Genomic DNA, 14,030 nt, shown 5'->3' with positions numbered 1-14,030 from the left:
GCCGTGTTATTTATTGGCAAAGGATTGAAATCAAACACAACGCAATGCAGTGCAATACTGAGTGAATATAATATGTTCAATATCGGAACAATATATACATGTTCATAAAAAAACGCAACAGTATATTATCATTTCACCAGTATGAACGAGAAACAATATAAAAATGAAATACCGGTACATGCTTTATCTATATATTTGAGAGGCGATTTACCAATATGAATCTAAAAATTGACTCTTCTGCTAGTTAAATTATTAAAATGCACAACTTAACAGTTGGGAATAAAAACATAAAACAACAACAACAAATGTCATGTGTATGCAATATAATTTCACAAGATAAATGTGTAAAATCTATTAAGTGTTCAAATGTTATTCGGTTTAGGTAACAAAACATTATTTTCCATTTATAAATAATTCTTCGCACAACATGTCGATGCTATGCTCAACTTTGCAATGCAATACACGTCCAAAAAAAATTAATTTTAGTATCATTAAACAGACATAAGTCAGGTCTAGCACATTATTTGGGGCCGATATCCGGGTCCAATTACCCATGCAGCAAAACTTAAACATGTCTTAGGGCGCACACTATTTTCTTGTGACGTTATTGCAATTTTCTCACTCATTCTTTAAGGGACCTTTTAACAGTTTGGTAAATTGAGAAAATTGAGAAAAATTGTTATAGATATTCAAATTTCATTGAAGTTATGTTATTTGCGAGGAAACTATTATACTGAACGTTTACCATGCTCTTAAATATCCAGTTAATGCATCTTTCATGTCTTTTGACGATTTAAAAACATGAAAATTATAAAGCGTTGCAAACCTTAAACAATTGGATAATTAGTACAGTTCTGTTTTTATCTTTACATTTTGTGACACAACCGAGAATATTTACATAAAGAATAAAATACAAAGTGAGTTGTAGCAGCATGGATGCGCGAGTGGTTTTATCGTTAGACTTTTTCTCCGATGGTCAGTGGTTCGAGCCAAGGCGTGGATAACATGTTTTCCTTCTTTAATTTTATTCTTGAATTATACGGGGACTTCAAAATAACGATGTTTACATTTATCAATTTAAAAAGCATTTAATGTCACATTTCAAAACATACCAACATCTGTGTTGCCTTTAAATAGTTAAATACTAAAAATTGCCAATACAATACTATGTATCCGAGACATATCTATGACATGGAACATATTTTTATCGCCGACGAAATGTACAGTAAATGCTTGGTAATAACTGGGGAAAAAACTTTTCTCGTTGTTTTGGTTGTGATACTTCGCTATTATCAAATGCATTTTAGTAATAAAACGCATTTAATTTAATATACTTACACCTTTCTCACACCTTTTCCATGTAAAAATACTATTGACATTATCACCAATCATTTTCCGTTGATCATATGAAGACACAAAATTAAACATGAAACATAAACAATGAAAGCAACCTTGAATACTAATACATCGCATTAAATTGGCACAGTTGAATAGCATAATATACCTAACTTTTTACTAAAAAACTTCTGACTGGAAGCCATGCCACGCCGTGACGCCGTGTGTCATGTTCATTATGACACGATCATATAGTCCGGATGTTGGTGTCTAATCCTTTGCCTTTTTCAATCTCTGTAGAACGTAATCAGGCTGTAAACGTAAATCTATATACAATTAGCAAATAATATTTATATTAAATCCAGAAACGGTGTAATTTATACATATAAGCAGAATGATCACAATGAAGTACATTAAAAATTAACGCTCACCGTTACGAACCAATAGGAATTCGGCATGAATATGCCTTTTGCAATCCAGCCCATCTGATTGGTAGAGGAGATCACGTGCAGATGCAGATGGGAGATCGTGTGGAATGGGGGCCAGTGAAAGCCCAATCTGGAGTTTAAGAGTTCAAAAGTGCAAAATAACAATTTGAGCTAAAGGCGCCGAGATTGTACGAAGGCAGGGTAACTTAATATGTCGCTATTTGTAATTTCAAGCGTTTGTATAAAAACGCGACTTTCTGGTTGTTGGCAATATGGTTAAAAAAATCTCTTTTTCTCGTTAGTTTTTCATTGTGACAATATTACACAACAATCATAGAAAGGGCGTACAAGGGAAACAAACACATTTTAAAAATTGAACACGTACCGTAGTTGTATAAGCACCATTACCTTATGTCCGAAGTGCCACCACTCTGTGTCGCCATGACGCCTTTGCCGACTGACACCATGTGCTCAACTGTGCGGTCAACAGAGAAAATAGTTTTGTCTGATATGGTCAGCTGCATCAAATATGAAAGTTACTGTTGTAGTATATTTATGAATAGGGATGTTTTAATAGATTAACTGATCGTAAAGATCTAAATATAACACACATCCAAGTCTAAGAAAATGATGATTAAAGGGTCCTTTTCACAGGTTTTGGCATATTTTGAAGTTTGTCATTAAATGCTTTATATTGATAAATGTAAACATTGGATCTTAAAAGATCCAGTAAAAAAATCAAGAATAAAATTAAAACAAGGAAAAAAAAGTAACCGGTGCCAGGGCTCGAACCAGTGACCCCCGGAGTCATGGAGTTAGTCTGAAGTAAAAACGCATTAGCCCTCTCGGCTATTCCGCCAAATATACACTTCGGAAGAACTTTATACCTTATACAAGCAATCTTTGTAGTTTCGTAAATTTAAACCACAACAACAGAACTCTCCAAATTATTCAATCGTTTCGCGTTGCAACGTTTTATAATTTTTAGGTTTTCAAATCGTTAAAAGATACATATAATGGCTATATTGGACTATGGTAAATGTTCAGTAATTTCAGTAATCAGAAAATTTGCGAATCTGAAACAACTTTTTGTCAATTTACCCAACCGTGAAAAGATCCCTTTAAGCTTCATTTTGGCAGACTACACGAGACATTTGCATTTTAATAATGTTGTATATTTAACATAATTGAATTAAAAATATACGAAGAATTTTGCAAACTAACGTTCGTATTTAAGTGTTAATTTTAGGACTGAGATGGTGTTCTTTTCCAAATAAAGCTTAACGTGCAGGTGAGGTGACCTACCCAGGCCACTATGTTCCGGGTTAAGGTGTTTCGCGTCGGGAATGTGTTCCTTGGACGCCACGAGGTAATGGTGCGGTGTGGCGGGTCGGATGTCTCTGAACACAGACACTCTCTCGTCCTATAAAAAGGCGCCACAACAACAAAGTGAACAAGATGTGTTTGTGAAACACAATGTCCCCCTATATGATGTTTGACCTTGAAGGATGACCTTGACTCTTCACCACTCAAAATGTGCAGCTCCATGAGATACACATGCATTTCAAATATAAAATTGCTAGCTTCAATATTGCAGAAGTGACATTACATGAGCAATTTTGACCCATATATTTGACCTTGAAGGATGACCTTGAACTTGACCTTTCACCACTCAAAATGTGCAGCTCCATGAGATACACATGCATGCCAAATATCAAGTTGCTATCTTCAATATTGCAAAAGTATTCATAAAATAAGCGATTTGGGCCATATATATTTGACCTCTTACATTGAAGGATGACCTTGACCTTTCACCGCTCAAAATGTGCAGCTCCATGAGATACACATGCATGCCAAATATCAAGTTGCTATCTTCAATACTGCAAAAGTATTCATAAAATAAGCGATATGGGCCACATATATTTGACCTCTGACCTTGAAGGATGACCTTGACCTTGACCTTTCTCCACTTAAAATGTGCAGCTTTATGAGATACATATGCATGCCAAATATGAAGTTGCTATCTTCAATATAGCAAAAGTTATTGCAAAATGTTAAAGTTGGCGCAAACCAACCAACAGACCAACAGACAGGGCAAAAACAATATGTCCCCCACTACTATGGTGGGGGACATAAAAAAACTCTTCTTACTGTAAAGCCAGTGATCAAATCACGATATTATTATCAACGGATCTACAATATCGTTACGACCTACCTATAGACCTACCGGTACTTCATTTTCAGAGCGTCAAGACGCTGATAATGAAAGCGGACGAAATAAATGTGCATACCGTTACGCTAAAATCATCGTGCACATACCAGGGTTTATATTCGCCAACTAGTTATCAGCATCACGTCTAAGAATAAAAAGATTCCTTAAACTGTAAAGTTTTATATGCTTTTTGACGATCCTGGAACAGCATCGTCCAAGGTTTGATAACCAGTAAAAAATTCTTCACAATTGCAACCTATGTAAAAGACCGAGCCAGTCCGATTGAGATAACTCGATTTTTCAGTTACTTCCCTTGGCATTCGCCACTGCTCGTTGATTTTCATTCATAACATTCTCCAAGCAGAGTTGTCGTTCGTGTTGATAAAGGTAAATATTAATAGAACAGCATATCCTGGGGAAACAGATTCAATAAGTGTATCAGAACGTTAATTTCAAATTAGTTATTTTACATTCATTTTATTTTTATAGACCAATGAAACAACTATATATTTTCTCTATTTTGTTTGATATTTGTTCTCGATTTAGTAAATAAATTGCGAATAAAAACATGTAAAATTAACTTTTTACGTGATCACAAAACTAAAGAATGCGAACGATTTAGAACCTGCAAATTGTAAACGCTGCACTGCTATGATATATATAGATAAAACAACAATTAGTTGCGTAATTGTCCGTCCCGTTAGCGCAGTGGTAAGGACGTTCGCTTTTTCACCTTTACGACACCGGTTCGATTCCCGCTCCCGGCGCAATGTTATATTTTGGTTGTTTTGTGGTCACCATTCCTGACAGTTGTTTTTTTCCGGAAAATCTCATCCCCCCCCCCCCCGCAGCATTTGACCATATAAAAAAAATAAAAAGTATTTCAGTACAAAACAAATAGCTGGAAATTGCAGCTAACATTCAAAATTCGTCCCAACTGTCGTCAATCTAATCTTATTAGGTAGGAGTGATGGACACACTCCGGGTCCCAACATTATGCAGCCTCAGCGCGGAGGTAACTCATTACCTTGGAAAAACACGAATACACACACTGGGTGCAGCCTAGGCGCGTAAAGACTCAAACAAGGCAACAAACTCAAGTGCGGGCACAATCATTTAAAATTTACATATTGAATACGATATTCTAATAGAAATTACACAACCACCTAAGTGTACATACCATGTTTTATATTTTGTTCGATTGTTAGATTTCAGCATATACATGTATAAGGTCATTTCGCTATTAGTTAACTTATCCATATGTTCGTGGGCGAACTCGGATAGTCAAGTGCTCATACGATTGAGCTCACATGGTCCGGCTATGTGCTCATACCTACTTTCGAGAATCATCATGAATGTATTGCCATACTTAATGAACAAGAATGTGACCCGCCTCCCAGTTTCGCTCAATGGGTCAAGTTACCCACGGGTACTACTTCCCCGTACCCCTAAACTTTTTTTCGTACCAAAAATGTTTCGTACGCAAATTTTTTTCGTACCAATTTTTTTTTCGTTCCCAAAATTTTCGTACCCAAATTTTGTATCGTACCCAAATGGTTGTATCAACATACACAATTGTGGTGATATAGATAAACTTAAATTGATGTTTTATATCCATCCTCTTCAAAAGCATCGTCACACCAGTACTGCCAGTACCTTGATTTTATTGTTGAATCTAACTTGACACTTTACAAGTCAAATTACATCATTCTTTATAACAATTTGCTTAAAGGGATCTTTTCACGGTTTGGTAAATTGACAAAATTGAAAAAAAGTTGTTTCAAATTCGCAAATTTTCGTTTTAGTTACGATATTTGTAAGGAAACAGTATTACTGAACATTTACCATAGTCCAATATAGCCATTATATGTATCTTTTGACGATACATTTAATGAAAAACTTCAAAATATGCCAAAATCTGTTAAAAGGCCCCTTTAAGACATCCACATCTAACAACTCAACATTTTTTAAAGGGGCCTTTTCACCGATTTCGGCATGTATTGAAGCTTGTCATTAAATGCTTTATATTGATAAATTTAAAAATTGGACCTAAAATCTCCAGTAAAAAACGAGAATACAATTTTTTTAAAGGAAAAAAGGAACTCTCAACTGGGCTTGAACCACTGACCCCTGGAGTCCTGGAGTAAAAAGTCTCCCGCTAAGACCACTCGACCATCCGTGCTCATGCTATAGGCGGATGTATTTTTTTACGTATACAAGAAATCCTCGTAGTTTCCCAAAATATAAATACAACAACATAACTTTCCAAATTATTCAATCGTTCCGCGTTGCAACGCTTTATAATTATCAGGTTTTCAAATCGTCAAAAGATGCATATAATGGATATTTTAGAGCATGGTAAATGTTAAGTATTACTATTTCTTCACAAATATCATAACTAAAACGAAAATTTGCGAATCTGAAACAACTTCTTTTTAATTTTGTCAATTTACCAAAACGTGAAAAGGCCCCTTTTAATGTGCATTTTCTCCTCTGGCAATAACTGTCATGTATTATTTTTGCCTTTTAGCAACGATTCTAAAAGGACGGATGCGTTCTTACTTTATTCCAATTATGCTTCACAAACGTTTTTTGATTTTTGCAATAATAATGATTTTTTTCGGCATAGCTGTTTAACGTCACTTTTGACCTTAGGTGACCCAGTAAAATTCATATAAAAATTCCCCCGGCTAGACACGAATGAATACACGTCATTTATTCCATTGGCTACCAACAGAACATTGGAAACATGACCGCGTCTTTGTAACACTGTTTTACTCCGTATTCAGCATGAAACAATTGTATCTCCTTTGAAAAGGCTTGATAGATAGAACAGTTTTACACTCAACTCTTGACATCAATACAGTTTGTGCGTACACCTTTTATTTTCAGAGGATTGCCAGCGCCAGAGCGTTTGTACTTAAAGACTATGTTCTGATATTTAGTAATTACTTCCATATTGCTGTCTGTGTACTAGTATATTTAAGTTCATTTAAGTATCGTTTTTCCCTATCCTGATATTCGTTTTGGCCAAACCATTTTAAATTGTTTTCGAAATTGAACATTAAACATGTAAAAGTATAAAGTTTTAAACAAGCCGTCCTTCCATCAGTGTAAGCGTGGCCTCACTTTAATGCATTGCATTCCAACTTGCAATTACCAGGTTCATTTCGCGGCCAGTAAATAATCGTTATATAACATAGACGCTATCGCGTGAACTAGGTGAACTGGAATTTTCTTTAGAACAGAGATATGTTGACTGAAGAATTATGGTATGACAATAATAGATTCTTAATGTGTTTTCAACAAAACCATGTTAAATATTATTTTTGATTTATTTAACAAGAATTATTCCACCATATGGACTAATGTATTAAAGGGGCCTTTTCACGTTTGGGTAAATTGACAAAATTAAAAAAAGTTGTTTCAGATTCGCAAATTTTCGTTTTAGTTATGATATTTGTGAGGAAACTGTAATACTTAACATTTACCATGCGCTAAAATAGCCATTATATGCATATTTTGACGAATTTAAAACCCGAAAATTATAAAGCATTGCAACGCGAAACGAATTAATAATTTGGAGAGTTCTGTAAGCGTCGTTGTATTTTGTGAAACCACGAGGATTGCTTATATAATGTTTAAAATACGCCTAGTATTGTATCCGGAAGGATGGGCGAGTGGTCTAAGTCGTTAAAATTACTCTAGAACTCCAGGGGTCAGGAGTTCGAGCCCTGCTGGGGTTACCTTTTTTAATTTTATTATTGATGTTTTACTGGAGCTTTTTATGTCCAATGTTTACAATTATCAATATAAAGAATTTACTGACAAACTTCAAAACATGCCAAAATCTGTGAAAAGGCACTTTTAAGCATGAGCGCGATGATTCTCAATACTGTTAATAATCGATTCAAATAGCCATGCCCGACAAACCACCAAAAGAGGTTTGTTTGAAGAACGCGCATATAAATATTTAGAATATATACGGATACTTCCAGGGCTTGAAATTAACACTCGCACACTCGCAAAATGCGAGTGAACAATACCGGTTGCGAGTTAAGTTTTAAGCCACTAGTAATTTTTTGCAAGTAAAAAAATAGTGGAAAAAAACAGGAATATTGCTAAATGCGTTCGACATCCTGAACGCTAAACCGTAGGTCATAGAACGTCCTAATACCCGTATGCGGAAGCGCGCACCTTGTATGTAGACTGGTATACTTATAGTACAGATACGAGGATGGTATTGGTAGAAAGAACGTGAAACAGTCGACTAATTCACATGTGTTCATTGAACTCGAACAGACATGGCGTTGAAGCGAAAGATAACTAGTTTCTTTTTGTCCACAGACGGAAATAACAATTTAAAAGATAAAGCAAAGTTAACTGTTGAATAAAAAAAAAACACGAAATTTAATTATGTTTCCAGCAAAATTTGCGAGAATTGTTTTTGATTTTGCGAGTTGGTATTAAAGCTGCTCGCAATATTTTGAAAGTAGAAAAAAAAGTTAAATTCGAGCCCTGACTTCGCGCGTGGCCGGTTGACTCCTATGTTTTAATTTCACTTCCATTCTTCTTTTGGTTTTCTGTTTTGTATCTATAGGTTTATGACCAGCAATATGTAATAATGTAAAATAAGTCGCGAAAACTTCGCATAACATCACTTACTGCGTGTGATGCAGCTAATAAATGCACAGAAAAAGACATTCGCCTCTCTTTGATCTCATTCATTGAACTCTTTACCTTTCACCAACTCTAGTCCAAATAATTAGACGTAAGCTACCCCGCTTACGTCTAAACGGCTACCGTCGTTTTCCTGTAGCAAATTGAGTTCAACTTAAACTTCAGTTTTTCTCGTTAAATCTTTGCTAATGCATAAAATTATCATTAATTAGACATAAATGTGAGCGATTACCTCTTAAATGTGTAAAAATTGTGCTTTTAAACCACTTATGTACATTTTTAAAAATAAACATACACAACACACGAAGTGTGTTTGTCGTTTATAGAATTACATTGAATTATCTTGAACGAAATTATTTTTTGAATAGGTTACACAATACCAATTGTTGTTGTACAACAAACCACATCACTTTTTAGCTTTCTGTACTTTTTAATTAAATGAAACCTATATGTGTGTGTTTAAACTACCAGTTGTATCACGGCGTGTATATTGATAGGAGATGATTCGAGTATTTGACCCTTACTGTAGTAATTTCAATCTTATGCAAAAACTATTCATCCGATTTTATTGGTTTATACGTTATCTTGTTGCTTATTAATTCCTCTTTCAAAAAATATACGTTTTAGTATACTCCCGTTGTTATCTTGTACAATTAGCGTACAGCGAAGCGCCGAGGTTATACATTTTGATGTACCCACTCACGTCTTTTGTTGAATTATAGTTTCATTTCTCGGCCGATTTTGACAAATTATATATCATTAGAAAGCTTACGTTACGTAGTAAACAGATATATAAACATATATTAAGTTTTTCTTCTGATTTCGACAGCCAGGCGAGTTATAACTTTAACTTTTGCAAATATCATACCGTATTGGAGTTTTAGAATCCAGATTTACGGTTGACATGTTCGTACTTAATACCAATTTGTAGCGTTCTTCTGATTTCGACAGCCCGGCGAGTTATAACTTAAACTTTTGCAAATATTATACCGTTTTGGAGTTTTAGAATCTAGATTTACGGTTGACATGTTCGTACTTAATACCAATTTGTAGCGTTTATATTTGGAGTTTATAGTTTTAAAAATTACATCTTGCTTAGGAGAATAGAATTCTGTATACGACAGAAAAAAATTGTTTAAAAACGAAAGTAATTAAGGAATGAAGGCGGAAGAAAGTAGCGCGCGTTCCTAACGCACTGAACTGATGCTACGGTCTTGGCGATTATGCTTTTGTTTAGAAACCGGCCATTGAATTTCCTTTGCCACGATTATTATATTTTTTTATGGAATATATTGTGGTATTTTGTTCACGAAACATATCAATAAAGCTTATTATAAATAAATCTTAATAACTTAACGATTTCAGCTCTTGTTTATAACACAGAAAGGGTGATAAATTTATGATGAAACAGCGTACCGTATATAGCGGATCCTCTCGATTTTATTCGGCTTTGCATGCATACTTGAAATAAAATGGGTGTCAACAACATTCATCGTTTGTTGTTAATTATCAACGAGGGAATTATGTATAATTATATGAAATGTTATTTACCTTAAATTATCAATTTATTAAAGATTCTTGAAAATCACGGTCGGTGTTACGCGGGTCATTTCGTATTTTGACATCAGGGCATCACGTCCAACTATTCAAAATCAGATTTTTTCACTGGGCGATGACGGCTTAGATTTAGACAGGCAGACAGATAGTTTATTCAGACTTATACAACAGTACATCGTCTTCAACTCAAATATATAAATTATTTTTAGTCGAATTGTTAGGTGATTACACATATAGCAGTGATGATTCTGAGAATGTTGCCATGTTTCTTATCCGTGTAATCTAGAGTCCGTGGTTTGAGCATTTTTATCGCGGTGTTCAATAAAAGATATCTCAATAATCTTGTTTATTGATAGATCTGTGGTTTTATTGCCCTGTGTTCAGCACAAACCAATTATCTCTTTATGATCAGATACTGTGCCGACCAATACTAAATAACACTATGGTGTCATACGCCACAGCAGGGACCTATACTTGTGATCATGGAGTCTTAGTGCAAGACTTAAAAAAGTATGTTGTTTCGCTGGCGGTTGTTAAAGCCATAACGGGGCTTCCCAGCTGGCACAGCTGCTGATATTTGGATCTGAATACCTAAACTTATTCAGACCTTATTCTTAACCGTTGCGCGTTTTACGATATCGGATTTTAGGCGGGAATACAACTCAGTGAAACTATTCAATTTCTTATACAACATTAAGCATATTAACAGTTATTGAAATTAACAATATCAGCGACATCTTTTTAAAGACTAAACACCTTTTCAAGTATCGAATTTAACATGTCAATAAAACATATTAATACCAAAAAAGGTTTCATTTAATATTGTTCACATTAAACCTTTAAATGAAAGTGTCGCTTTAACTATTTTCCGTGTCTTATTAAGCCGCGAATCGTTTGCTAAAAACAGTTAACAAAAAGGGCTACACGTTCTAATTCTTAATGAAATACAAAAATAAGTATAACATAATTATTAACGTCCATAAACACACACGGCAAGATCAAAGTTTTAATGGAAAACTAATATGACATTCCACTTAAATTATTATTTTCGTCTAAATCGAATACTATATATAGAGAAACAATGTATTTATAACCGACCAATGAGGTAACTTTATGCAACTTTCAATTTACACAGTGCTATATGGCAACAATATGGAATTTGAATAGTGGTAGTGTTTTAAGGTCTGGACTATCATTACTTGTAAGTTTGTATAAACATTTTTCTAATGCAATAAGTAAAATAATGTTTATATTTTATGTTTAATAATTTATTGCATGATTATTCTGTGCTGTTATATGAATTTGATGCCGTTAAAGCTTCCGACATGAATTCATGTCGGAACGATGCTATTGCAAAATAACGTTAAACGATATGAGGTCGATGTAAATCGACCTCATATTTATAGGAGTATCACCAACTCCAACCACAATCAACGCCGTATATCTTTTTTAAAAGATATTTCTTGTTTAAGCTATTAAATTCTACAAAAAGTAGTAACTTAAAAAAAACTAACGTCATACATGACCTGGCCCACCCTCTCCCTTGTTACAAACTGTCACACTTTGTTACCCCTCCACCCCTGAAGCGCTACGTACTTTATGGACGCCCTTAATGTATGCAATTCTATATGAAAACCAGTGTGTTGTAACCTATTACTGTCGATTATAAATTGTTCGCTAATATTAGCAAAATAGTCTTACATCGTACAGAAGTTCTGTCTTTTGGTCCTCTTTTCGTGTTATTTTGCAAAATATACAGCTGTCAATTATATCCATCATGGCTATATTAAGCCTATATATCACTAGTTGGCAAATAATTGCTCAGATATTACATTTGCGTATATCACGAAATATAAAATTTGTAATATACGCATTTAACTTCCGGTTGTAATATTTTGCTAATTAACAGTGACAATTTTAATTAATTAAAGCACATTGGTCGTCACTCAAGAAGCAAATCTAGAGGTATAAAATATGTTAATATATTTAATCGTTTTAAATGGATTTCGTTGTTTTAAATGCCAATGTTGAATGACAACCACGTACTGAACTTGTTTCTATTTAATTTGAATCAGTAGCGACAGTAGCTGCCAGATTTCCTTTCGGTTTTTAGTTACATGTAAATTAACTTGTTTCGTGCTATACTTTTGAAAGCGTGTTGGTGACTTTTTTGTAATATTATAAAAGTTTGATTGAGAAATAAAGTAAGGATTGACATTATTCCATAACCACTTCCTAAACAAATGAAAAGGCATTTGTCACATATCCTCCGATTATCCATTATTCTCATAGTAGACCAACTTGTTGACACTCTCAAATATTAAGCAACTTTTTATATTGGTAATATTTGGAGCATACAATGGCTGAAGCATTCAAACAATGTTGGGCATTTTTCCTTCTTTGTTTATATTGTTGCACAAGGATTTTGTGCGCAACATTCAAGCCCCAATATCAGACACTTAATATCAACCAATTGCAATAATATTTACATACCTGTATAGATAATTCATTTCTCGATAATGTTCCGTAAAAATTATGTAATGACACTTTGAATTTTGCACGCCTGAGCAATTTAAATCCAACCACTATTCAAATTGTCAATATCTCTCAATTCGCTCGCTGTGTACATGTAGATATAAATCAATAACACGGCATCGATGTAAAGCATCTGGTTTAAATGTGGAAGAATAAAAGAATAAAAGTTTGAGTTGGTCTGTTGTGGTGCAGAGCGTTACATAGTAAACCAATGTTATTATACTTTTCTGGATTAATTAAGCATGGTTTGTTTTTTAAAGTGACAATTAAAAAGTTCTGAAATAAATTACATCTTTTATTTCTATACAGGGCCATCGTTTTGCACTTTTTACCGCTGTTCCCCCATGAAAAATGTATACTTTTTCCCCTTTTTCAGCTAAAAATTCCCCCTCCAAAAAAACAACAAAGTTTTGTTGTTTTTTTTCTTTTATACGTATGTTGCCAGCTGGTATCATGCTACTTACCTTTGATTAAATGTATATTTTTGTAAATTACATTAAAATATAGCATTTTTAGGTGTTGAATGGTTGGTGAAAAGATCTTCTTAAATTCCCCTTTTTGCCCAAAACGACGCGAAATTCCCCCTCATGAGGGATGTGGGTGGCTTCCCCTGGTGTCAAGAGAGGGCCCTGCTATACTGTACATAAATAATATTGATACAGATCGTACAGTATACCGTCCTATGTAACATAGAATGTATGTACATAAAACAACACAGACAGAGGTGCGAAAAAGACATGCATACAAAGTTGCTGAAACTTAGAAGAGTGAATAGAAACTGCACCAGTTGCAATAATACAACTCCCAGCTATATTGACCCTCCAGGTCGCTGGGATGTACGTATGTACTCATAAAAGCTCAGAGCATTCAAGAAGGACTAGAAACTGCACCATATCTGTTTTGAACATATGTTTATTAAATCGACAATGATGAGCATACTAGAACTAGTTAGGTAAAAGTCAGTGTTAAAAGCTCATGTTAAATAAAATTACGCGTACACGTTACACAGTAATGCCTTCTTCTGATTGGTTGATGTTTAAATCTGTTTCATAATATGGCAAGAGGTCAGTGATATTGTTGCGATTTAAGCAGAAGTTTAACTAAAGAATTTATGCCTTTCTAACTTCAATTCGACGATATTTTAGGTAAAAATGGACTTCTAAACCAAAACTGAATGAGTTGGTGATGTTCTTTTGCAATTTTACGCAAATTAATGAAAATTTAAACTTTCTGGTGTCCACCACAAAATGGGTCCTTCACCGATAAGACGTTCCAAAGAATTT

At 34.3% G+C, this 14,030-nt stretch overlaps 2 protein-coding genes across 4 annotated transcripts in view; one reads left to right on the top strand and one right to left on the bottom strand.

Annotated features, from left to right (window-relative positions):
- Nucleotides 1–47: 47 nt before the first annotated feature.
- Nucleotides 48–12,061, bottom strand: LOC127833377 (adenosine 5'-monophosphoramidase HINT3-like). 3 transcript variants are annotated; one of them, XM_052358599.1, is made up of 5 exons: nucleotides 11,914–12,061; nucleotides 3,069–3,186; nucleotides 2,172–2,238; nucleotides 1,767–1,893; nucleotides 48–1,647 (listed from the first exon to the last, which is right to left on the bottom strand). In XM_052358599.1, exons 1-5 carry the CDS (start codon nucleotides 11,989–11,991, stop codon nucleotides 1,606–1,608), a joined length of 432 nt encoding a protein of 143 aa, XP_052214559.1. In that variant the 5' UTR covers nucleotides 11,992–12,061; the 3' UTR covers nucleotides 48–1,605. The 3 variants fall into 3 exon arrangements, with proteins under 3 accessions (XP_052214559.1, XP_052214560.1, XP_052214561.1); XM_052358600.1 differs by having other exon boundaries at nucleotides 48–1,629; XM_052358601.1 differs by lacking the exon at nucleotides 11,914–12,061 and adding an exon at nucleotides 11,727–11,831.
- LOC127833364 (rho guanine nucleotide exchange factor 7-like) overlaps nucleotides 12,039–14,030 on the top strand; it is a 98,740-nt gene continuing 96,748 nt past the window's right edge. The window contains exon 1 of the mRNA XM_052358574.1: nucleotides 12,039–12,177. The gene's annotated coding sequence lies outside the window, so the exon portion shown is untranslated. The remainder of the gene's footprint in view (nucleotides 12,178–14,030) is intronic.

The sequence above is a fragment of the Dreissena polymorpha genome, chromosome 6 (assembly GCF_020536995.1).
Source record: "Dreissena polymorpha isolate Duluth1 chromosome 6, UMN_Dpol_1.0, whole genome shotgun sequence".
NCBI classification, from domain to species: domain Eukaryota; kingdom Metazoa; phylum Mollusca; class Bivalvia; order Myida; family Dreissenidae; genus Dreissena; species Dreissena polymorpha.
The sequence above is the reverse complement of the archived record's forward strand: the minus strand, read 5'-3'. Positions and strand labels throughout refer to the sequence as shown.

Coding starts and splice junctions, on each gene's coding strand:
- LOC127833377 (XM_052358599.1), bottom strand. CDS start 11,991: ATGATGGATATAATTGACAGCTGTATATTTTGCAAAATAACACGAAAA. Junction 2,239..3,068: donor CCCGGAACATAGTGGCCTGG/GTAGGTCACCTC, acceptor TTGACCGCACAG/TTGAGCACATGGTGTCAGTC. Junction 1,648..1,766: donor ATTCCTATTGGTTCGTAACG/GTGAGCGTTAAT, acceptor TTACGTTTACAG/CCTGATTACGTTCTACAGAG.